This window comes from Fringilla coelebs (assembly GCF_963513975.1).
Source record: "Fringilla coelebs genome assembly, chromosome: 3".
Taxonomy (NCBI): Eukaryota; Metazoa; Chordata; class Aves; order Passeriformes; family Fringillidae; genus Fringilla; species Fringilla coelebs.
The window spans coordinates 24,595,792-24,622,473 of NC_140030.1; the positions used below are offsets into that span (position 1 = coordinate 24,595,792).

At 38.9% G+C, this 26,682-nt stretch overlaps 1 protein-coding gene across 9 annotated transcripts in view; it reads left to right on the top strand.

The window, feature by feature from the left end:
• MLIP (muscular LMNA interacting protein) overlaps positions 1-26,682 on the top strand; it is a 102,921-nt gene that overhangs the window by 57,405 nt on the left and 18,834 nt on the right. For 8 of the 9 annotated variants that reach the window (XM_084203085.1, XM_084203087.1, XM_084203093.1 and 5 more), the window contains 7 exons: positions 152-223; positions 9,471-9,536; positions 9,619-9,702; positions 9,798-9,857; positions 11,567-11,611; positions 14,100-14,144; positions 20,318-20,443. In XM_084203085.1, the coding sequence (XP_084059211.1) occupies positions 152-223; positions 9,471-9,536; positions 9,619-9,702; positions 9,798-9,857; positions 11,567-11,611; positions 14,100-14,144; positions 20,318-20,443 (498 nt within the window). The remainder of the gene's footprint in view (positions 1-151; positions 224-9,470; positions 9,537-9,618; positions 9,703-9,797; positions 9,858-11,566; positions 11,612-14,099; positions 14,145-20,317; positions 20,444-26,682) is intronic. The other variant, XM_084203086.1, reaches the window with a different exon arrangement.

The window sequence follows — 26,682 nt, forward strand, 5'->3', positions numbered from 1 at the left end:
TTTCTAGGAAATACGTAAGCATTGTTTTGTTGCAACATGTCTGCAAGATGATTGTAATTGTCTTTCATTCTGTCGCACCTTTCCCCCCTCTCCCCTCTCTCTCTTCTACCCTGTTTTACTTCTCCTCCTGCTCTCTGGTTTACCCTTTTAGCAGTACAAGATCAAGACAAGCTACAAGGCATTTGCAGCAATCCCTACAAACACATTGCTTATGGAACAGAAGGTTAGTGTTTGCTCAAAGACATGGGCACTGCGTTGTACATTTGAGACCATTCAGCTTTGTGTACAAATTCTGACATGTCTCTTGGGGGATACTGCAGAATGTGAATTCTGGGAACTAACTACTCAGGATTGTAATTCCAGTCATTTTACAGGGTCAACCACTTTCACTGAAGATCAGTGGTCCACTAATCTGAATTTCTGAAAATCAATTTACCATAAAAAAGGAAAAAATCCCAGTGTCCTGAAAGAATTGCCTTTTATTGCAACATGTCAAAATCTGTTTTGTTATTGGAAAGTGTCTGAAGCACTGCTGTACTGGAACCTGACAATCAGTAATCTTGATCAGTTAATGATTATTGGACAGCTGTGCTTATACCCATAAATTTAACAACCAAAAATATGATATTTTGATTTGCTGTGTTGTTAAACTGAGAACCATCCTGGCCATTGTTCTAACCTCTGTTAATTTCCATTCTTCCTGAACACTGTGAGAGCTAGCCAGAGGGCCATTCACAGTCTGTAGTTTGTACTAACAATACTTTTCTGTAGGGCAGAAATGATGGATTGAAAGCCCAGACTTCAGTGCATTGGTTTACTACCAAAGTCACAGTCAACAAAGGCAGGGCTGTATAGTCTTGTTTGGACACTTCAACTTGGAAAGTCAATTGAAAATTTAAGCTTTGCATTAAGGGTTCAAAATACCCACAGACATTTATTTTAAAAATATTTTCCCCAAATTATTTTTACTCAAAAGAATAGCTAAGTTTAACAAAGATTTTCTCTAATGACCAATGAGATAAGTGTCTTGCATGTTTAAAGACATGTTTAATCATGCTGACATTCGGTTTGTAGCTTTATCAGAAAAGCTTTCTGTTCAGGACCTAGTTGAGGAATTTAGCCTCTGATTAATTTCTTTAAGCATTCCTGACTACACATCTAAATATTTACTCATATATACAGCTCCGTTGATTTCACTAGTAGTTTACAAAGCCTGAAGTTATTGGTTAGGGTGAACTTAACTGTGTACAATATTTGAAGATGATAATTTTTTCCTTGAAATGCTACTGATTATGATCTAGTAATGATCAGTTAAATGCTATAAATAAGATCCTTCTTCAGAAAAAAAAGGGAACATTCCTTTCTTTTCCAATGTTCTTTTAATCTTGAACGATTTTCATAATCTTTTGCATATAACCTGATCCTTCCCTTACTTAAATCTTGAATGCACTAATGAAGGTTATGTTTGCTTTAGCTTGCAATGCGGTGCGATAGAAACAGTTCTGTAAAGGAAAAGAGCTGATGCAGGAGATTCTACACCCCTACAGAATGTATTTTGGGAGGGTTTTGTTTGAGCAGAAAGCCTGTTAGTGGGTGGAAGAATTTGGTGGACTCTTGAAGTCCCACTTCATGGTTGACTTCACCTGAAAGGCGCTGTTTGTGCACTCTGAGACTGCACCACCCCGCAACCCAAGCCAGGTAGGTGACCCTGACCAGGGTACTCACTCTAAGATCACACTCCCGATGTGAGCTAGTGGGTTTATGTCAGCTGTCCGATTGCACTTTTTCATAAGAAATGGATTTCCTTTTGATGGTCTTGCTGGTGCTGTCTTGGGCACTGACTCACAACCTGTATGTTACTGATCTCCAATACATGAAACTGATTTGTGCAATCTAATGCCAGCAACTGTGGAAAAAGTAACAACTCAAAAGAGATCTGTGTTTAGATAGACTTTTAGTTATCCGCGGATTTACTGAAAATCGTAGCCTTGGTGCGTCCTTCAGTAGTGAGAGCTGTCATGTAGTACTAATAAGAAATCAATTCTCTGTTATAAGATTTGCCTTCAGGAGAGACTCTTGACTAAGTAACTTTGCAAGTGTATGCTTCAGCATTGCCTGAGAACATGCTTTCTCCCATCTGGGCAGTTATGGATAACAGTCTCCTATTGATCTCCATCAGCAGTTAATTGCAGTGCTCCTGAACTGGTCCTGTTGTGTCAGCTGATAAGAGTTTAGAGTATGACTCGTATGAGAAAGCACGAAGTAGTCACATGGCACACTCGGGCCACATTGTACCAAGTCTTAATTTCCAAATGTTCTCCTCAAAAGTTTTGGGTGGGGAACTTATGATACATTCCAACTCAATGAGAGTAGTTATGTTGTTCCCATTTTATGCAAAGCATTTTATACACAGCATTAAAAAGAGTGAGATTTAGGACAGTAAGATTTTAACTGCATAAGCAATGTTTTCTTAACAGTCAAATAATTACTATATGATTAGAAAAACAGCATAATTTTAGATATATTTTTTAGCCTAAGGTGCTAAAAAAGTGTTTTGCTATGTGATTAAATTAGAAATGCATGTTATCAGAAGTCAACTTTTTCCCACTGTGTGAGTAATTATGTTATTTAATTTAAATGGTCATGAGAAATAAAATTAGTAAGAATTGTGTTGTGGGTGATCTTAGTAACAATTTATCTGCAGTGTTAATTGGGTCCCATGACAGAAAACTGCTCCTCATGTGCCACGTAAGGTGCAATGACTTGACTGCCTCCAAATTTTCTGTAGGTGTCTTTCTTTCTCAAGTTTCTTTTTCATTTGTGTAGATGCTGTAATTTAAACCGGCATTTTTCAACTTCTGCTTATGAAACCATTAGTGTGCCATCTTAATGTTTTTTCTAGAACATGCTCTTCTTATCCTCCAGTACTCTTACTCAAAGAGAGTTCGAGTATGTGCCCATTAGCAGAGAAGAAAAGGCTGATTGGCTATATATGTGTATACTTTGAGAAACCCAGAAGTGGCTTAACCTCATCAATCTCCTCACTGGCAAACTTCCCAGCTGTTTGAGTTTATATGAACCTGATGTTTCTCACATAATTTTTGTTCTCTGCTCAGAAAAACTGCTATCCAGGATATCTCTTGGAAGATTGGGCTGTAACTTCCTTCACAGACAGAAGAACAAAACTTGTTAAGGGACTATTGTATTTGTGGGGTGCCCAGATGAAGGAAGGAATGATGAATCTGACTCCCTGTTCTTAGAAGGCCAATTTATTATTTTATGATACTATATTATATAAAAGAATGCTATACTAAAACTATACTAAAGAATACAGAAAGGATACTTACAGAAGGCTAAAAAGATAATAATGAAAACTTGTGACTCCTTCCTGAGCCTCAACACAGCTTGACCCTGATTGTCCAAAGAGTCAAAACAATTCACATGAACCAATGAAACAATCACCTGTAGGTAAATAATCTCCAAACATTCCACATGTGAGCACAACACAGGAGAAGCAAATGAGATAAGAATTTGTTTTCCTTTTTCTCTGAGGCTTCTCAGCTTCCCAGGAGAAAATCCTGGGTAAAGGGATTTTTCAGAAAGTATGACTGTGACAAGGGACTTATCCTCAGCATGGTCACGCTCTGTCAGGGACCAGCACAAGGGGCTGCTCCACAGAGAGCTGAGCTGGCAGCAAGGATGTCAGGACAATGTCCTCACCAGCACAGGCACAGCTCCACAGCGCCTGAGCAGGGATGGCAGAAATGCTGATAATGAGCTGGTGATACCCAGGGTCACTCAGCAGTGCCATCACAGCCACACAAATCCAGAGCTTTGAGTCAGGACCACAGACTGTGATGCTGAGCTCTTCAGCCCAGCGGATCATAGGAGCTGCTGGCCAGAAGAGGAAGCTGAACAAGTTTAATGTAGGCATAAGGCAAAAATTTGACAGAAAGAATTAATTAACCATTAGAAAAAATTGCGGTAGACTGAAATAGGCTTTTTATCACAAAAATGGAAAAATCAAGACTGGGCAATTTCTGGCTTCTCATATTCCAGATAGTCCTGTGGTTTAAAGACGTCATACTAGGTGAGCACTGTCATTCCTTCTGGTCTTATTAACTCTGAGACAGTGAGTCACATTTCTACAGACACTCACTCTTGTGTAAGTTCTACAATTATATGGATGTGGACACTGTCAAATTCAAAGTTCCCTTCTGAATTGGGTATTATTTAAAAAGTACTGTGTCTGTTATTTAGAGGTTGTATTTAGCAAGTATCCACTACAATGTCTTTCAGTCAAAATGGATCGATGAAGAATTTATTTCCAGGCACTACAGCAAAATTCATAACTTCAATACCTTGTGTTAAGAAAGAAAGGCAATAATTTGTAGAGCTGTAGAGTGATAAAGGGCCTTGTTTGTCTGTAATAAAAATCAAATATGCTAATATAGGAGCAGCCTATGAACTCCTTCTTTCTTTCTTTTAAGGGCCTTGAAAATAGTGTCTTGAAACAAGTACAACTTCATCTTTAGGATTATGTAAAATTTTTTATGTAACCCAAAAACTGTTGTAGGCTTTGGATTTACAAACCAAAAAAGTACTCTCTTAACAGTTCAGTCTTCTTTGGTCTACAGCAAGCTCTATGCAGGTGAATATGGGTTTGCTGTACCTAGCCAGCTGCACATCCCCTCTACGTACTGATTGTTCTGAATTTCCCTTGTCTGAGCATCATTTTGGTGGAAAGGAAACATGGCCATACAGACTTGGTGCTGTAAATATTCTGCTCAGACTTCCCTCAACCTGAACTGAGGATGAAGTGTGGTACATGTGTTACAACCCAGGATGATGGAATGTGTCATGAAACAAACCTGCTTCACAGCTGAGGCTTATCCCACACTTACCAAGTTTTCTGAAAAACACTAGGTAGGACTGGCTGTGGATGGAAGGGATGCAAGTCTTGTCTCAATTGGATTGCATTTATCAACTGATTACAAGCAGACAGCAATAATTTCAATTCTGAGTAAATGTAGAAAAAGTAAAACAGTCTGTCCATATTTTGTTACACTTCTTGGAAAACTTCAAAGATCTGGTAATTGCATCCCATCAACTGCGAAAACTGACTAGAGGTGGTGCAGCATATTCTCCTTTTGAAAGAAAAAAGTAGAAAAAGGTATTTTCCTCTGCATGCAGAAGGAAAAAAAGAGGTTTTTTTTTTGTTTGTTTGGTTTTTTTTTTCTTTGTTGAAAAAGAAGAAATGCAACTGAGGAAGTGTGGCAGCATTCAGCTACATTGAAGGCCTGAAGGCCCAGCTTTAGGTTCTTGCCTTTAGGAAACTTAATAAAAAATCCATTGCTATAGGAACTGATCACAGCAAATGCAGATACTGGTTGCTACTTGAAATCATACAACAGGAATCTGGAAGCCAATTTTTTTCACTCTCAGATGATTGACCTAACTGCTGCACAACTGGCTATTCTGAGGCATGTCAGAACTTTCTGGACCTGGAAAGCCTTTCTGACAAGACTTTGTTGGGAATATTTTGATAAAAATAGATTTTCCTCAAATACTTCTGGTGTGCACTTACAAGGTGAATTTCTTGCACCCAGATTATGTGTTCACATCAAAGTGTTTCTCAAGGCTAGAGACAAATACCTCATGGTAAGAAAGAAAGAAAGGCAATAGTTTGTGCAGTTGTAGGACTAAATAAAAGACCTAGTTTGTCTGTAATAATAACCAAATATGCCAATGTAGGAGCAGCCTTTGAACTCACTCATTTTTCGTGGGCCTTGCAATTTTCAATATTAATTATTTTATTAGACAGAAAATAGTAGGTATAATTTCAGTAAAAATTTCAGTATAATTCCCCAGAATCTTCAAGAGAGGAGTTAAAGGAAATAATGGTATATGAAGTTCCATTGTACGGTGGGATTTTTTCACACGTGCTGAGGGCTTAGAAAAAGATAGAGATGGGGAAAATATGCTCAGTCCAGGGTTTTCAGAATCCAGTAGTGTAGTAATTGCATATCCTCTGAACAGAGAGAGCCATGATTTTCCCAGGAAAATCCTAGGAAGCTGTGTAGAAGCTATGGGAAACTTAGAGGAAAGAATTCCAACAATTATTATCTCTCTTTCTCTAGCCATTGTTTATAGATATGGTTCTCCAGAGTGTGCTATTCATAGCTCACCAATAGTGTGAGATGTTTCTACTTTGAGACCAATCAGGTATCAGCTTAGTGAGTCAGACTATAAAAGTCACAACTTCTTCCTAATCAAAAATTCTATTTCGCCTTCTGATGACTGGAGCCTTCTTTCCATCCCTGACTCAACAGCATCACAGTAAGAAGAAAGCTATGTCAGATCTGGGTCACAAAATTGATTTTTTTTCTCTTTCTATTGATGTGGTCCATTGGTGGATAAAATGATATTCTATATTTCCTATATGTTGCCTGGACTTTTCAGTCTTCTGGTGAAATACTGAGGGTTGTGTTTGGATCATTTACCAATATCCTTTCAGTTCTGATAGTTTTAGCAATCAAAGAGGAAGAAAGAGGAGGGAAGGATTGAAGGGTTGTAGTCATCAGTGATGTCAGTGGCACAAATGCATCACACCCCCAAAATTGCCCTTTCCAAGAAAAGAAAAAAAAGGTTCAGCAACTGGTTATTTAATTTAAATTGCTTTACATTTTCATTATCTAAATTACAATGTTCTTTTAAATTGTGGTACCACTGTTGTTTCATATATAATCAAAAATTTGAATGTCTAAATAAGAATGTTCCACTTCTAATATTGTTAGACCATCAGCATAGGAAGTGAATCTTGAGTACTGTTGATAGTGCTAATCAGCAGTATGTAGATAGAAATTAATCATAACATTTTTGCATGATGACACAGTAATTTTGAAAATGTAGTCGTACATTTTTATCTCTTTATTTTTCCTATGTGGAAACGTGAAAGAAGGCATGCTGGGAAAAAAAAGAGATGTGTTTTGAAAAGAGCACAGATTAAGCAGAGCCATTTATCTTTGTAGAGGTGATAGGGATAGTTAGGGAGAGTATTGTTTCCTGTTTCTGCTCTTTCTTTGGAAAACAGCTGTTCAAATAAGAAAACATGAAAAATAGGAAAAAGAAAAAAAAATAAAGGAAGAATTAAAGCGGTGAAAGAGTGAATGAAATTAGATTAATTGGTTTGAAGATTAATTTTTTTTTCCCAAAAGTACAGTAAGGGAGAACACTACAGCTTTTTCTAGCATGGGTTCTGCATGATGGCTGTATCTCAGAGAGACTGTGGAGAGCACAGACCTTGGTGCTGTGCTCACCTGCATTTCTTAGTCACTGAAGGCTCCAAAATTGAAAGATATTGGGGAACTCAGCTTCCGAAATGAATAGATCCTTAAATCAACCAGTCTTGGTTCTGAGCAGAGACTCCTAGATGTAGCTGTAATTCCCCTGGAAAGATTCCCCCAAATCTTCAGGTAGTTGTTTCTAGCCCTTGATCTTGTTCACCTGCTGTTCTGGTGAAGTGAATATGAAACAGAAACTGTAGGTTTTTTCTTAACAATCCCTTTATTATGTTTATTATCTTACTGGTTTATTGGGGGCTTTGAGAAGCTTAGATAATTCCCCATTCCAAATCCATGGTTGATTAAAAGTTTTTCTTTTTCCTAACTCACATTCAAACTCATCATCCCTCTACATCAGGCTGTTTTGTCAATCCTGACAGGTACTGAAATGACTCTTCTACTTAATTTTATTCCTTATTGAACCAGGGGCACTGTATTTGAGGGCAGGGCTGAGATCTCTTTGGCTGAGTCCTCCTCTTCAACAGGACTGTCTGTCTTTTTGAAACTCTAACTGGGTGACAATGATGAGACTTCAGAGATGAGAAAGGTTATTTATCTTTCTATGGTCTGTCTTGGGATAAGATTACATTAATTTCTGTATATCAAAGTGAATCACATTCACTCTTCACCTTTTGAACTACAACTACTCTAAGGCCAACACATTTTTCATTTGTCAAGACATAGAGAGAAAGGAAAAATGTTTGGAAAGCAATCACTTTTAATTTTAGTAGAAGACATGGTGTTCCATAAATGTGCTTTTGTGCAAGATCATTTGTGGGTGGTATTATAATAATATTAAAAGTAAATTGCCACTAACTTTTCCCTTAGGTGTACACAGATGTATGCTGCCGGTAGCTGGACAAGGAAAGAAATCAAATGTAGTCAGCAAAGTAAAACTCAGAAATAAGTATGCTTCTTTTCTTCTTTAATTTTTAAATATTCTGACATTTCCATTACAGGTCCACCTACATCTCCTGTATTTGGCAGCCCTCATACCCACCTCAGTGGCACCAGTCCATTCACACATGAAAAAGGGCTTTACTGGATGAATGCATGAAAAAGGGCTTTACTGGAATATTTTTTTTTCTCTTATACTTAAAAAAAAAAACAACAAAATGAAAACTTACAAAAACATAATGTGTTAAACAAAAAAACTCCACAAACCCTGCAGTCCCCTACCCTGCAGTCCCCTTCCCTGTAGTCCAGCCTCAGCAGACACATCAGCAGGCTTCCAGAGTAATTTTTGGTCTCAGCACGATGTCTATTTGAAAATCACTTCAAAGCAAAAACGGGTGATGGCAGGGAGAATATGCTTCACAGATGCTGGATGAAGATGAAAAGGGAACTGAGCAGTGGGTTTTGGCTTTTGAGGGTGTTTTGTGACCCTTATAAAGTGAAGGGATTGGTAAACTGATTTCCACTGTTCTCAAACCTGCTCCAAGTACTGGTATAGGAAAGTGAGTGGTATAGCCAAACACAAGAAGCTAGTGTTTTGCTTTGGAGAGATTGCATATGTGCTTAGTGTGAGATCACAAACAGAGTATGGAACATACTTTGCTCCATACATTTCTGATTTCAGGCTAAAACCCAAGAATGGCAAACACTATTTCTGTTGCAAAGTGAAATGACCATCCTCTTTAAACATGAGACACTTTTCACAGAAAACATCTGCTAAAGGAAAAAAAGGGCCTCCTCCTGTGTGTTTAGGTCCCTGCCTTGTCCACCTTCTCACAGGTGGTGGCTCTCTGCTGGCACACAGCAAGCAGCCCCCAACACCTCTGTGGCACACAGTGCACACTCACCATGTCACATTTACTGTGAAGAAGGTGGCATTATTGAAGGAGGAGACAATTGGAACTGGTAGTTTCTGATTTTCCAAAAGTGGAGAGATGATTCATCCTGCTTGGATACTCTCTTCTCTGTAAACCCATACCTACACTCTACCAAAACCTACAAAATTAGGTTTTGGAACCTAAAGAACATCACTAGACCTGTAATTTCTTTCTTTTCTGTCTTTCCATGGTGAAAAAGTGCCACCTTTGGAAATAGAGTATTGGAAAAAGTGTAGGTTTGTTTGGTTTTCAGAATTTTCAACTCAGTATCACACCAGTATCTCTTGAATTGCAGGCATTAGAAGAGCCGACCAAGCCAGCTAGCACGACTGAAGGCACTGCGTTGGACACTCATTCAGAGGTAGTGGTGTTATTTATCTTTCAGGTCTATATTTGAAATCAAAAAGCAAAGTTTAACGGAGTGATCCATCCTCCCTTTTCAGATGTGCTCCCCTGCCCAGCTCAGACAACAAACAGAAGAGTTGTGTGCCGTCATTGATCAAGTCCTGCAGGACCCCTTGACTATGGTAACCCATCAGTGGGTGGAATGGACTCATTCTCTTCCTCCCCTTTTGTCTTCTGTCATTAACACGTCCATTCTCTGTTGAAAATAATTTTCCAGCGCCGGTGTGAGTCTTCTCCAAGTTTTCTGCAGATGAGCACAGAGTCAGATGTTGGCAAGGTAGGTGAATAAGCCCATGTCCACAGCAAGAGCTCTTTTCAAGTAATTATAAAGGCAGGCAAAATCAGGAGGCAGTAGGGACTGCTGTGGCAGTAAAACCAAAGGCAACTCAGAGCTGCAGCAGAGAAATGCAAAATCACAAGTGTTTGGTGGCTAAAAAAGCATGGAAAGACAGAAATGTAGCCCTGGAGTCAGTGCAGTCTTTGCTGCAGGATGCTTTCCTGAAGTCAGAAGGAGATACGTTATGAAAGAGAAAGAGTGTTTAAAGGCTTCAGAGGCTAAAAATCTCTCATACCTTGCCTCCCATAGGGCAGGGTCTCTGGTCTTCTCCCATACTTCACCCCATCTATGTGTGCTTACTACAAAGCAACCAGTGTTTCTTGTTTTGGTGGCTGGAAGCATCTTCCAGAACATAGGAATTTTTTCAAGTTCATTATTTATTTTAAAATAATGGGAGTATTAAATTAATAGCTGGACTTATTCTGAAGTTCTGATTTCATTTTAAGTCCCACCACTCCCAAAAGAAGGATGTCTGCAATATCTCTTTCTCCTGGATGACTAAGAAATAGGTAGTGAGAGGCAGGGTTAATTTTCTATTTCTAAACTTCTGGTTTCATTAAGTTATGCTGATGTGCCTTCTGGGTTCAGAAGGATGGCTAACCAAGGGAAGAAGGTCTTGTATTCAGTTTGCTCCAGGTAAATTAAAGTTACTCATCGCAGCTATAGGAAAGTGAAAATGGCAGAAATACAACTAAAAATGTCAGGAAAGGAATTTCTGGCAGATGAACACATCAAAAAGTGAATTCATTCAAAATATCCTGCTGAATGTCCAGTCCACCATACAAGAATAGGGCACAGGTCCAGCATTTCTCAGTGGCTGTATTGAATATACAATCCAAATTTAATTTCTGTTTTTTAGAGTACTTCTGTCAATCAGCATGCAGTGGTGAATTGGACTCCAAGAGGCTGAAAGACAGAAATGTGATAGCAGGAGAAGGATGGGCAGACAGTGTAATTGAGTGTGTTTTCCAATGCCTGAGGAATCTGGAGTGGTTAAAATGCTGCTACCAAGCTGAGTTAGAATATTCAAAAAACACTTCCTTGGGCAATTGAGAAGGGAAGGCACCTTTTAGCAGTCATGAAATCAAATAAAGGGGGTGAAAGCTGAGCTTAACAGGATGCAGCACAGGGACCAAGCTACAAGCGTTAAGGATCTCAGAATGAAATCAAAAAGTGCTTAACAGAGGGTAAAAGAAGGCCATAGAATGGAAAAAAAAAAGAGTTGATAAGTAAATGCCTTAGAATTGTCATAGATTAGTCAAATTAAAGCAAATACTTGCAAACGAAAGCATGGAGATGTAATGTTTTGTATTCTGTGAGCAAAAGTAAATTCAATTTCATGGGGCAATGACACCTATGGCTATCTAATAATAAGCATTTTGTTATGAGAATTCTCATATTAAATGCCATCCTCAGTAGAGCAGGATCAATGTTATTGAACAGTAAAATTAAGTAGTATTTTCTATAATAAACATACAAGCAAATCTTAAATATGCCTTAGTCTCATGTATGATGGGAATATTTCTGGAAAACTGAAGTTTTCCTGAATTTGAGCAATTAATAAATTCTCAGAATGTTGAAAATCTCTTGGAGTTACTGTTCAGAGTAACTCAATATATTGATTATATATCTATTTGGTTTTCTACAAGATGTCAACAACACTGCAGAGAGCAGCTGGGCGTGAAACCAGATATGTAAGTACTTTTACAATTGCTCTATGTTTTGCATGCAAAAATGCTTACTTTGTCTGCTCCTAAACAATCCTGGGTGAGTCTGAACAAGCATCTGCTTGTGATATCAGATGTTGACTAGCATAGACAAGCACATCTATTACAGTGCTGGCATTTGAGACTTGAGGTGTCTTCCCATTGTAGTAAATCCATCCCAGCTGGAGTCTCTTCACTGCTGTGTCTCTTGATAATTTTACCTGTGTAAATATGATGTTAAAATTAACTTCCTTGCACACTTCTTTATTGTTGTTTCCTTCAAGCCTGGGGCAAGACTTTGGTAATCAGACTGTTTGTTGTGGGTGCTGAAGGGTATGTTTCTTTAGACTCAGCCTGTGCTGTAGGGGACTTGCTTTGGTAGAAGTCCTGTAGTTCTTGCTTATCCTTCAGAATCTGGGTTTGATCCAAACTTTTCTTTCCAAGATACAGAGCTGGCTGAAAACCCACAGTTTAGATGAATTGAAGCTGTTTTTTTGCATACACACACATTCCATCATATATTGAAGATATCTATATTGAGTCGTTATTTCAATTATTGAAACACTAAACCCAATTAAGGTGTTAATTCTCTCTAGCATACACACTTACTGCAGGTTCCACATTTTACTTGCAACTCATTCAGTCATGTGGTGAGAAATCTCAGCTTCCTATTCATCATTCAGCATTCCCCTTGAATCTCAAATCAAAGCAGTACTGGCAAAGCAACAGAGGTCTCCCAGTTTTATGCCAGCACAATGCTTGACCGATCAATTCAATTTTGCTTCCTGAATGTGGCAGTATGCATATTTTATTGCATACTGAGATTTTTGCTTGACAGATTGTGCTGGCTCATACTAATTAGGAAGAATATCAGAGGAGAGCTTTTTAATGAAATAAAAGAGTGTACTTCAGAGGTAGTCTTTGAGAACAGAGTGTATTTAATAACACTCCAGTGCAAATCTCCAGCTCCCAAAACCGAAATATGGACATATACCATAATTTCAGGCATCCAGCTTAGGGAAGCCTAGGGATGGCATGGAAAATCACCTTACAAACACTTTTTTTTTTCTATTTCCACCAGAACTTTCTAGATGAATGAAACAAATCAATGGTTTAAAATGTGCTTGGGAATAACACAGAGGTTTATTGGAAGGCCAGTCTTTCCTATAAAATTGTACAGAGGTGTTGAATTTTTGTGTGTCAGGAAGGAGACCGAGTGGGGTCCCCAGGCTGGGCTGTGGTGCCTGAACTTGATGGGTTCTGGCTCTCCTGTGCTCTGCCATTGCTGTACTCTGCAGCAGAGTCTCCTGAGGAATATATCAGGTGTCTTTAATAGCATGGGTGCATCACAGCTCTTTCCTCCTCCCTCATTCTGCTTCCTTAGTAGGATATCAAAAGGCTGTTTCTGCCCCAGTTAATAATCCAGGCAGTGGTTTGTCCTCTGGCCATCAAGGAAATAACACACAGAAATGGTTTTCCATAGAGTTATCTTCTTTTTGTATTTATGATATCTAATACTGACATGCTGGTCAAATTGTTGCTTTGAAGGCATTTTTGGTTAAAAGAAGAGCTTAAATTTTTTATGAGCAATGCTAAAATATTATTTATAACCACCACATGTAAAGGTATATGTATGTATAGATGGTAATGTTGCTAATTACTTCAATAGGTTATACAAAGTAGTAGATTATTAAAGTTTGTTGAAATAGCCTGCCATTTAACAATTAAAATGTCATAGATTTGCCTTGGCCTCAGCTACCTTTTATATTCTCATGAACTTCAGAACCTTTTAAGGATGTAAGTGATTGTACAAACAGCAAGTGAGTGTATAAAAAGTATGAAAACTAGCTTCAGTTTATACCAGCTGAAAACTAAGTACTACAGTTGTAATTTAATGACATTTAAAACTGTATGGTGTTTGAGATGATTCTATTCACCATTTAATAATAAAGCATCTCTATTGGCTTTAGTGATGATACTGCTGATTTTTAATAATAATACAATGATTCTCTAGATAGGAATTTCTCATGATTAACTGGAAAAATGAATGTCCATATTACTGACATACATGTATGCTTAGGTAGAATTGTTCTGGTTCTCCTACTATAAAGTGAGAAAAGGTTGAGAAGGTACTCAACCCAGTACTATTTATAATGTTAATAACATTGATGCTGCAAATTAACAGAAAATGGCAGGCTCAGAAAAATCAGATTTAAATTTCAAGATTAGATCAAGATGAAAAACAGAAATTTTGTTGCACTTGGAAAAAAGAATTCCTAAAATCTTAACAGGCATTTGACTATATCTAGAAATAAACTGGAAATGAGAATGTTTTATATTCTTTCATACCACTGTGTCAGTGGGAAAATCTTCTCTAGCTAAGTTAAGCCTAGTACTGTCCCTGAATATTTTTCTGTCATCATTAGAATCACCAAGATATTGCATGTAATACTGTATATATTCATCTTTTTTGCAGGCCAACCTTTACAAATCGGTGCCTATAGTAACTGAGAGTCAGCTGGTATGTAGAGCACAGCTGTGATACACTGTTTTTCAAAATTTGCACAAGCACAAAACTTTATTAATTATTTGCTTTCTTAGTCCTTTGAAAAAAAAAAAATCCAGTCAATATCTTTTTACAAAGCTGCATTGCTTTTACAGAGCTGTACTGGTTTTTTTTTCCTGTGCTGAATTACACACCTGTTTCAAGTAGCTGTAAATCCTGACACTACTTGTAAACCCATGGGTCAAATGCCAAACTACAGAGTCATGATGAATCTCGAGGTGTATGACAGCAGTAGAGTCAGCTGCTGGTTCTTGGGCTCTTTTAATATTCCACTTGTACAGTTTTGTTTAAATGTGAAATGATTCTACCATCTATTTTCTTCTTACACTCTATTTTACATCAAAGCTGCTTTAGTGAGTGAAAAGCAAGGGTAAGATCAAGTAAAAAAGGGAGATTATGTATCAGATGTTCATTTTACCTCTGATCACAATTTCATCTTGTTGGAGCTAAAATTTCTGAAGAAGAGTAAGAAGAGAAATCATGGAGCCTGCCCAAGTGACAGTGATCACTAATGGATGGTTAGGGAAAAAAGGAGATATGGATGAGGAATTTTTCCCTTGTATTTCAACTAATGTGCGATGGTGTTTGCAGGGGTCTTGGGATGAGGGAAGAGGTGAGGATCTGACTCCATGTTTCAGAAGGCTTGATTTATTATTTTATGATATATATTATATAAAAACTATACTAAAAGAATAGAACAAAAGATTTCATCAGAAGGCTAGCTAAGAAGAGAAAAAGAATGATAACAAAGGCTTGTGACTGACCCAGACAGTCTGGACAGCTGGACTGTGATTGGCCATTAATTAGAAACAACCACATGAGACCAATCACAGATCCACCTGCTGCATTCCACAGCAGCAGATAATCATTGTTTACATTTTGTTCCTGAGGCCTCTCAGCTTCTCAGGAGGAAAAATCCTAAGGAAAGAATTTTTCAGAAAATATCATGGCTATACTAATAAAATCTTAGGGATTTCCTGAATCAATTTATTCTCCTAACAATCTTTGACTAAATCTTCTTTTGTGATTTATCCAGTTACTTTTTGAATTTTGCTATATTTTGATCTTTATAACATTCTCTAGCAATACCCTTTACTTTTAAATTATGCATGATGCAAAATAGTACTTTAGTCCTTTGTTTTAAACCTATGACTTGACCTTAGTTCCTGTACTGAAATAGCAAATAATTTTTCTTTCTCTGCTTTCTAAATGACATTAATTTTTTCTAGGTATTGCAGTAATATCTAGACCTAGCACTACCAGTCATGTCTGTTTCATATAGAAAATTAAAAATTGCTTGGTCACTCTCTGAAAAGTATGGATACTATCCCATATCATTGATGATCTTTCTTGCCCTTTTCTATATCTTTTTCAGATATTTGGTTTTGAGATTGGGAGACTAAAACCATAAACTGTTCTTGTATAGCTCTGAATACAGAGCTTTGTATTTACATGAGGATGTGATAAAGTCCTTCATTGCTATTTCTATTCCTTAACAATTTATAGTACTTTATTTAGTTCTTCCTACTTGTATTGAGCAGCAAGCCAATGTTTGCACAGAAGTATACACAATAAAGTCAAGATATATTTCCTGAGTAGTGAGAGCTGGTTTCTCAGCTAATTAGCTCATTGGTGCATGAGCATGAGCAAATTGGGATGTAGTTGAGTTTTTTGCTGTGAAATGTGTCAATGCTGAATTCAGTTATGTTTCCCCTGCCTTTTATTATTCATTTACTCAGTATTTTAGGATCTCTCTGTAACTCTTTGCACCAATATTTTTAGGCCCCTAATTAGTATTACCAGCAAACTTTGTCACCTTATCAGACAATCTTTTCTGTCTGATCTGCATCCATAATTCAAAGCTCAAATTCCCAAGCAGATTTCTCAGGAACTCTGTGACTTGTTCCAAGCCTGGTGCTGTGGACAGGGACACCTTTGACTAGACCACGTTGCTCAGAGCTCCATCCAACCTGACGAGGGCTGGGGCATCCACAACTTCTCTGGGCAACCTGTTCCAGTGCCTCACCACTCTCACAGTAAATAATTTCTTCCTAATACCTAATCTAAACCTGCTCTCTTTCTGTTTCAAGCAAATCTCCCTTGTTCTGTCACTGATGGAATGGGGTTGCAACTGGGACCTGACCCACCAGTTTCAGCAAGATCTCAGGGGCAGGCAGGGTCATAATAACAAGGGAAAAAATTAGAGGTGAACGTGCTCATACCTCTGCCAACATCCAGTCTTCTGACCTTTTGGACAGATATTATGCAAGGCTCATTTTCATGCAAAATACCTTCTGTTCCTGAGGGAGGGTGGCCCTGTCCATGCTGCCCATAGAGAGGCGCCCCAAACCAGCCTGTAGATTATTTCTAATTGTGCCCTTGCTGACCTGGGCCAAACCCATGCCAGAGAACGCCCTGGCAGTGGGTCAGTGTCACTGATTATGGGTCATCTCTGGAACTTGTGCCTTGGCCCTGTGTATTTTGCTGAAAGTTCTGTGCACATACGATGGCAGCCCAGTGCTACCATAACAGCCTTTACCATTTTTTTATGTTTCCGTAGGAAGACCAACGGTTTCCTTGGCAAAACTTAGTTTTAGATTGTTTCTCAGCATGTCAGCTGTGACATTTGTCATCAAAGAAAGAGTTCAAGTTCTTAGTTTTGGATCAAAGATTTTATGTAGTTTGTCAGGGTGCTAATAAAGTGTTTAGAATTCTGGTTGCTGGCTGATATCTGTCATTCTGTTAGCAGAGTCAGACATAAACACATGACTCAGTCAGCATTTGAGTACATGATGTTGTTTAGAAACTGCTTCCTTAAAAGCATTTCTACAGCATGCATTTGGAAGAGGTTCCTTACAAAAGGAGAGTAGCTTATCCTTGATGATTTAGGTACCACAATGGGCTTTTGATTGCATGGTTACATGGTGTGGAGGAGTGCCAGAAAGACCACATGTCCTTTGTCTGCATAATAATGACTTGATAACAACTGTACCTTTCTTTTTAAATTTATATTTACCTTTATTTGAAATCCAGACATTTTACAGATGCTTTTCAGAAATATTGATAGAAAACTAAGTATCTTTTGGTGAATCCTACAAAGATACAGTCATGAAATATGGACTAGAAATTCACTAAATAAGCACTGCATCTTTGAAAAAGTTGATCTTTGTAATGAAAATGTTTTTGATCCAGCTTGACAGTTACTACTCTTTAAAAAAAATTAGTATCACTGCATGGCTGATTTTTTGCTATCAGCTGAATATTTTTCTTACTTGATGAGATAAATGAAAGGGCCACAATCTGTGGAGAAGAGGGAGAGTAGAAAATACAAATCTAAGGGGAGATATTTTGCTCCCTGGGCCTTGCTGTGCCCAGGAGTGTTGTGCTGCCTCTGCTGCCTTCACCTCACACCTGGGCTGTGCTCTGTCCTTTCCCAGGGCAGCAGCAGAGCACAAAACACCCTATGGAGCCTCCCCTCCAATGGACATCCCACTTGCCTTGTCCTTGCTGGATGCCTGCAGATCTTGTTTTAAGGTGATCCATGACTCAGTTTACATGCTACATCCAGCAATCTCAGCTGCATCATTTTAAGCTTACTTCATAGTGAACTTCTCTTTTTCCAAACTGACTGATGAAGTGTATTGCTCTTGCAAATAGACAGCAGGGTGTTATTGAGTATACATATTTATTTTATAAATAAATCTAATAGTGAATCAAGTTTCTTCTATGCATTTTTATACCCAGCTGGATACTGAGAATGGGGAGCTGTGACAACACTTATTTCTCAGTCCCAGCTGGGCAAGCTGCCTCTCTGTGCTGCAGCCACAGAAGGAGCTCAGCAGCAGTCCTGTTGTTACCTTCATCAGTTGTGACAGAGACCACTTATTTTCTATGAGTTAGTCATAACAGAAGAGAATATAACGGACTCATTTAAAAGTTTAAATTCAATCACAGATCTTGGAAGACTTGACTACTTTTAAAATTCCAGTGAGAAAGTGGAGTTTTTCTTCCTTTTCTTGGCTCACTGAGCATGTCTATTTTAAAATTATCCCTTAGCCTCTATTTAGAATTTATGCCACAATTCGTCTTGTCAGATTTTACAGTAAGAATAAAAAAAAAATCACAGATATACTAAATTGAGAAGGTAATAGTCAAATTTTTTGGTTGACTGGTTGACAACTAAGGAATTTTTTCTTGGTGAAATAATCCAATTTGTCTGAAATGATGGGTATCACATATCCATGCTGATCAGATCCTCTAAAATTGTACTTTTCCAACTGAACTCTTAAAGATACTGTCACTCTGTCACCGAGGTGAATGGCTCTAGTGCTGGCATGACTGGCAGTGGAGCATTGCAGTGGGGTGCACAGAGGGGCTTCCTGAGCCAGGGAAACCTCAGAGGGAGGTGGAGAGAAGAACTGGCTGGATGGCCAGGCTCGGAGAGTGGTGGGGAGTGGAGTTTAGTCTGGTGGGTGGCTGTTCACAAAGGGTGTTCCCCAAGGCTCAGTATTGAAGCCCGTTCTGCTTAGTATCTTTATTGATGATCTGTAAGAGAGGATTTAATGCACCCTCAGCCAGTTTGCAAGTTGGGTGTTGATCTTCTGGGTAGGAGGGTTCTGTGCAGAGGGGTCTGGACAGGCTGGGTAGATGGGCTGAGGCCAATTGTATTCAACAAGGCTGAGTGCTGGGTCCTGCCCTTGGGTCACAACAGCCCCATGCAGAGCTACAGGCTGGGAAAGGACCTGGGGGTGCTGGTCAGCAGCAGCTGAACATGATCCAGAGTGTGCCCAGGTGGCCAGGAGGGCCAGTGGCACCCTGGCCTGTCTCAGCAATAGTGTGGCCAGCAGGAGCAGGGCAGGGATTGTCCCCCTGCACTCAGCACTGCTGAGGCCACAGCTCCAGCACTGGGTCCAGTTCTGGGCCCCTCACTGTGAGAAAGACATTGAGGGGCTGCAGTGAGTCCAGGGAAGGGCAGCGGAGCTGGGGAAGGGTCTGGAGCACAAGTGCTGTGAGGAGCAGCTGAGGGAGCTGGGGGTGTTCAGCCTGGAGAGGAGGAGGCTCAGGGGAGACCTTATCACTGTCTACAAGTGCCTGAAAGGGGACTGTAGCAAGGTAGTGGTAAGTCAAGAGGAAGTGGCCTCAAGTCATGTCAGGGAAGGTTTATACTGAGAGTATTATTCTTCTTCTCATTAAGAAGAGTTTCTTCAGGCTGCACAGGGAAGAGGTTGAACTATCATCCTTGGAAGAATTTAAAAGATGTGTAGATGTGGGTTTTAGTGATATAGTTTACTGGTGGACTTGGCAGTAGTAGGTCATTGGTGAGATTCTATTATCTTAGAGGCCTTTTCCAATCAAAAATATTCTATTCGACGTGTATAATTTACAGTACCTGAAATCAATAGTATGTCTCCACTTCTGGTACTCAGTCTTAAAATTTCCACTCATTGGACATAATATTCTGCAGGTATTTAAACGATGTGTAGATGGAGTGCTCAGGTACATGGTCTAGTTATGAACTTGGCAGTAGTAGGTTTATGGGTGGACTCAATGATTATAAGGGTCTTTTCCATCCTGTGTGATTCACTGACTTTATGACTCTATAAAATCCAGCATGCAATCACTGGTATTATTCCCCAGTAAGACTTTTCCTAACATGCTTCTGCCTGGGTGTAAGCTAACAGCATCACAGGTTGTCCTTCCTTCCTTCACAGTTACTGTTTTGAGGAGCCCAGTGTGAAAGCAGATGTGTGGCTGTGCACAAAGTGTGACTTGAACTTATCAAGCTGCAGCTGAACAGCCAGAAAAAAAACCAGCCAGCAAAACCCACAAACCATGGTCTGACAGCTCTGTAGCTATTTTTTGTCAGTAATAAACACATGCCAGTGATGAAGTTCTGTGCCTAAAAGCAGCTCTTGGCACTTTTTCCCACTATCTGTATTAGAAGTAGTGCAGGCAGCATGACACCTGAATAATTTTGGTGGTGAAACATGTCATTAAGAAAATTTTTTAAAATATAGTCAGTACAGCCCCACCAGAATTGACTTGTCTAACAAATATTCTGTAAATGGTAAGGTGTTTTATGTGATTCTTCTTCCATCTCTTCTCTCCTGGGTGTGCTATGGGTCAAGACAAAACCTGGTGTTATTCGTCCCGTGCTGGTGAAAGGAAAGAGTGCACAGCAAAAGGAGGAGCCCTATCAGCCCAATCCTTTTAAAAAGTACCTTGAAGAAATCAGTGATCAAAATATTGAGCAGGTGAGTAGCTCTCACTCTGAAGGATTTTGTAGCCTCAGCTAATTTCCCTAAAGATGAAAGAATAAACATAGATCCTTGTTTTGCTCCTGTCTCTTCTTTTTTGTTTTTGCAAAGTGAGATGAGGTGCCCAAGAGGCACCTGGCTCCTAAAGGAAAGTCTTCAGGCTGAGATGGGCAGCTGGGCTTTCCACAGGGCCATTTTTTTTGGTGTTGTAAAAACCTGTATGTTGAGGAGAGGAGCTTTTCATGACATCTGTAAGAAACATTGTAAAAAAGAGGATTGAAATCCTGGGCTTCCCTGTCAAACAGATGTCTATATCATATGATAGAATCTGTTTGACAGGGAAGCACAGGACCTGAATCCTCTCTGAAGGGAAATGTCAGCGAGGACTGGGCAAGGGTCACAACTTCCACTCCAAGACAGACTGCAGAGGAGCCCCAGTGTGTTTCTGTTTCACTTCCAGTGTCCCAGGTCCATACCTCCCCAGGTCCATGCCCATGTCCATGTCCCTCCACTGAGGGTACAGTTGTACCACACGTGATGGTGGTGTACCACAAAGATGCTGTCTTCTCCCACAGCCCTCTGCATGAAGCTGTAGGATCACTTTGCAAACACACGTCTTGGACTGTGCTGACCTGTATGAGGCATTATCTCAGAGAGACTCCAGATAAATGCCTGTGACAGCCTTTCCTCATGTATTTGTGCTTGTGTCCATTATTGGGAAAAAACCCTTAAATATGATACACAATTTGAATCTCCCTGTAAGAGTTTGTTTTTAACCCATCCAGTGTGTTCCAAATCTTCCATCTGGAGGGAAGTAAAATGAAGCCAATAATCCTCTTGTCAGACACAATGTGAATAAAATACCTTACTAATTGAATTTCTCTTACTCCTGTGCTTCTCTACTCACATTAGACATTTTTGCAATGGCAGCCCCGTCTTCTTCCTTTTAAAACAGAATTTAATTAAGAATTTGATTTTAGCTCTTTCCATTCCTCCCCATAGCTCTGATTTGATGTAGAAAATCCAAGAACTCCTCAAGAGTACTGCAGCAGTACAGAGGAAAATAATTGTGGTATGAATGGGTTCCAGCAACACATAGGTTTCCATAGAATGTAGAGTTTATATAAAATATAAGAAAAAATTAATAAAAATAGTGATTTTCAGTTTGACTTTCAACTTTTGAGGTTGACAGCGAATATTTGAGTTCAGTGACTACAGGTGAGTTGATAGTGAGTTATTTGTGCTTTAAATTACTGAAAGTCTTCATATTCCAAAGTGCTGTGCTGCCATTTTCCTGGGATGAAACAGCAGGAGAGTTATCTGGACACTTTACTGCAGAGCTTTTACCCTAGGCCCCCTCAGCAGAGCCTTCCTGTAAGGTCAGGGGCAGTTGAGACCTCCCTTTCATCAGGGCTGGACACTGATTATGCTGGCTATAGCTTCACTGATGAAAGTTTACCAAACTTTCTCTTTTCAGACAAATACAAACCTGGGGTTATTGCCAGGGCTTGAAGCATTATGACATTTGAAGCTAACTGTGGAAACCAATCAACTTACACTTTATAAATTACTTGTGGCACATATTACTGAAATACTGACAGCATAATAAGTCTGATGTTGTTGTTACAATAGAAGGCAAAGTTATTTATATGAAAGCTATGCATTAAAATGAACAAAAAAATACTGCATTGTCTTTAGATAGAAAAGTTGATTTCACAATTAATAGGTTCAGTTTTGCTTCCTTTATGTAAATGAATTATGTTGTATGCGTTATAGTACTGCTAAATTGGTATCTTTGTCCTAAGCTAAGTAATATTACAAGTTGCTGTAAAATATGTGTTATTTAGATCTTTTTAAAGACATCTTTGTTCTGAAAAAAGAAGTAATGGCTTGTATTCAAATGGATTCACTTAACAAAAAACTGGTTTTGTTTGTGTGAGAAATGGCTATATGATTCTCGCTGTGGTCTCATAGAACAATTAATAGTATAATAATATGCAGATCTAGGGAAAACACTGAAGTGCCAAACAAGACAGCATATGCTCTTAATTTCAGCTCCTGCCTCCCAGAGCATGTTCATGGTACTGATATTATATCCCTTGTGGGTGGAGGGGACTTGGATGCCCAAGTGAGGATATTCACAATCTTTCAGCACCTGTGAAACTTTCCTGAAGGATTTTAGTGCCTGTAGGAGGGCTACAGCACTGACTGTGCAACTGGGCTTGGTGCCAAGACAACAGCTTGAAAATTGCTCTGGTTGTCTCTAACTGTGGGCTTTTTAGCCTGTAAAGACTAATGACTCATTTTCCTCCTTCACCTGCTCTCAGTAAAAGCATTTTTGGCTGCATGCTGGCTGACTTCTAAAGGGGGGGAGTTTTTCCTACCAATATTCCCCCCAAATTGGGTAAATTTACTGCTTGCATGGGATATAAGAGCTGGGAAATAAAGCTAGGAGACTGGAAGTTAGGCATTCTGTTCTCTGTGGAAGAGCTGTGTTAATCTGTCCCCAGATAAGAATTTAGGAGGCATTGATTGTGGCTGTGGGCCAAAGTGATCATACATTTAAGATTTTCCCTGTTTTTCTTTGCAGATTTTCCCAGTTATGCTGGGAAGTTCAGCTCTTACATTTCTATTCTCTCTCTCTCTCTCTGAGTTTTCTTTTCCTTTCTTTCTAATACTGTTGCCAACAACAACCTCTCTAGGTAACGTTGCCACCTTTCCTTCAAGTAGCCCATCTTGAAAGGACAGACCCTTTCAGACTGCATCTTTGAGGAGGGTAGAGGGTAGATGTGATTCCAGATGGCATCAGCTTTATTAATTTTTCTCTTTTGATTTTTCTTAGACCTCTGCAGTACCTCCCTGCCCTGCCAAACCTCTCAGTGTGACACTGGGCACTGGTGACTATGTGGGTGACATTCAGTTTGAGACATAATGATGCAGCCAGCTGTAACTGCTGACCTTCAGCTTCACATCCCTCTGTTGAACACGCTGTGTGCTCTGCACACCAGAGAGTAGCTTGTTTATTTTTCATTTCATTGAGAAATGTCGCCATGTGGAAAAGTCAATTTCCTTTAGAAAGGAATAGTTTTTCCTTTAACAGGTAGATGATCTCGTGCAGATAATCCAAAGTAATTAACAGAGAAAAAACTATCTAAATTAGCAAAGATAATCTGAAAAGGATGTAGTTCAGCTCACAGATATCTTTCATCATCTGTGTTCTGGGCACAGTGTATATAGATTTAGACTCATGTGCCAATAAAATTTATAAACCAAGGAAAATCCCCAGTTTATTTTGGCTTTTTTTCCTTCATGTTAGCATATGCTACCAGCTTTTCTTTTTTTTTGTTTTCCCCTGAGGGCTTATACGACTGGTATTACTGTTACTGGCTGGATATCCACCCCTCGAACACTTTTTACAGACAGAGTGTAACGTTTTTGAGGTTCCAATCCAACAGTATTAAGCTTCCCACATTTTTAGATGACTTTACTGGAGATTGTATTTTTCCCATCATGAGAAAGAATTTTTTCCTCTTAGTACATATCAGTAGCATTCCAGGAATTATGTATGCTCCACTTTGTTCAAAAAAGAACCATGAAATATATTGGAACTGGAAAAAATCTGTATCAGTGCTGATTTGACAGCTTTATGAAGATTTTAATTTGAAATTGAAATTGGGGAAGCAATTTTTTTGGAGGAAAGTTAAGCATTTTGCTACATAATAATATAAAATGACTCATAAGCAATGTTAGACAATTCATGTGCTTGCAAAATTTATTAGGAAGAATGTTTACAGACTGCTTTGTATTTAAAAAATAAATTACTTTGGGCAAAGGAAATAGAATGATAAGGATGAACTAAAGAGATATTGGCTCCATTTGGCGTGAACCTGTGTGACCTGTTTGCAAAGGTTTAGCATTAATAGGAGCAGGCCTTTGAAGAGGCAAGGCAGGAGGCAAGGCTGGTGTGAAGTGGCTGGGCTGGTGTGAAGTGGCTGGGCTGCTGCTGGGCTCTGATCCTCTCTTTCCTCGTGCTCACTCTTTTGGTGGGCGATGCATTAGTTTCTGCTGGAACTAATCACAGCTCTTGTCACAAATTTTCTGGTTCTTTGGCTCAAAGGCACAGCACAGTGGAGTTGCTGGTCTAGACAACCAGCCAACTGAGAATCCAGGATGTATTATGTCAACAGCCTTGACAAAATCTAACTGCAAGATGTGTGCCAAAGCCTGGGTATGCCTCCTTGACTCTATCCCAATTCTTTTGAAAATCTCTTTTTAAAAAGGCTTTCATCCTTAGGTGCAAAAAGAGCATACATATTGGGTTTTCTTAACCAGGAACACTATTAACTACTGACAACTTAGAGCAGCAAAAAATATTGTCTATACATCTTTAAGTGGTTTAACACTTAAATGTGTCAGAAGTCTTGTTGGAGTCTTGCTAAAAACCCTGTGTGCTCCTGCTCATATACAGATACAGCTGTCTTTTGTACCTTTCAAACACCGTTTTTACATTGGTTTTGTTCCTGTTTTATTAAATCCCCCAAACATGGTCATTTTATCCTTGCACAGGATCATTTAGGGATTTTCTTTTCTGTAGCTTGAGCACCAGTTGAGCTGCAGGAGGGAAATGCACTGGACCTCAGTCAAAGTATAACTGGTTTAATGGGACATCTACTGCAGGTTTTTATGTGGGCACTTTCATGCCAATGAAAATGTCTAGTATAGATCAATTGTATTGGCATGAAAGTTCAGTACCTTTCCTGGTTAATCATCAAGATCTATGAGACATAAAACCATGCAAGACAAGCACTTTGCTTTCTGCCCAACTTCTTTTTTTGCACCCATTAATTAGTTTCTGTTTACTTTTCTTTTTTTCATTGAAGATTGCATCCTATACCCTCTGTATCCAACATAACTGATCCCTCCAACTAAGTCCCCTTTGTGTCTTCCATCCAAGTCCTTTACCAACTGTCCAAATCCTGGGCTTTCAGCCACTTCCATTGTGTGTGATGTTCATGAGAATCCTTATAGCCCTTACAGACACAACTCTTTGTACAACAAGGTGAGCATCAGCTATAGTGTGATTCAAGATCTGTGTAGGCTGTTATCCTTTTAATTCTAGGCAGAATTCAGATGAGTCATTAGGATTCAGTGCTGGCAAGAGCTATGGGAGATGTATCTCACATGAGCCCTGTGTGTCCGACTTCCTTGGAGATATTACAACTTTTCCTTTCCTTGACACAGCTTATGTTGGGTCTGGCTTTCTCTAGACCAGCTAAGACAGGCTCCCACCACTTTTCATTCAAACTATTTCTTCTCTAAAGCAGTAGTAATTGATTTCATCCCTCATGCTCAGATTTTATGACCAATAAAACCATTTCTTTATAAGGAAAATGGGTATTTACTGCTGCTAAAGAAAACAATGCTAAAAACTCAGAAATTTGAATAGAAAAGTGAATAAGTCAGGAAAAAGGTGTCTGAAGGTATCTAAGATAGTGTAATTTTTTGGTATATCATATTTTTTGGTATATCTGGTTCTTTGGCAAACAGAATAATCAGATGTCAATACTGGGCTATTTTAATACAGAGTTGTTTTCACCCCAAAAGCAAATATTCATCAGTTAGAATTTTTTTATGTTTCTGTTTTGGTCTATAATATTAACATTCATTGATAAACAAAGGAAGATTAATTTTGATTTAGTTCTCATAATCAATATTTAACATTTGAGTCAGTATATGCTGATAAAATTCCTAATGATATTTGCCTATTATTTCCTGTACCACCCAACCAAAGTCTAAGGTAATAACGTTTTAAAAAAGAAATTATTAAATTTATTGTCATGAATACTTGCAGTGGCAGAAAACAGCACAGCAGACACAGGATAAAGAGCTGACATTTCAAACAGGTAGACCCATTCTATAAACATTCCCTGGATTTTCCCCTTTCCACTTCCCATCCTTTAGGATGAGGAATAACATGCAGTGACTCACTCGCTGTCTCTCCAGTCACCCAGTAAACACGTAGTCAGTGTCCCCAGGGTCAATCTGTGAATGGTAAATTTCTAATTACATGTTGTGTTTTGCTTCACCTTCCGCTAGAGGGCAAAACCTGCTGGTATAAATTCTTATAACCATTCTAAATATGTTAAAAATGCAGTATTGAAAAGGGACAGGAGGTCACATCGAATTAAATTATTCTCCACCTGCACTATTGTTAAAAAATTACCTTAAACCAGTGT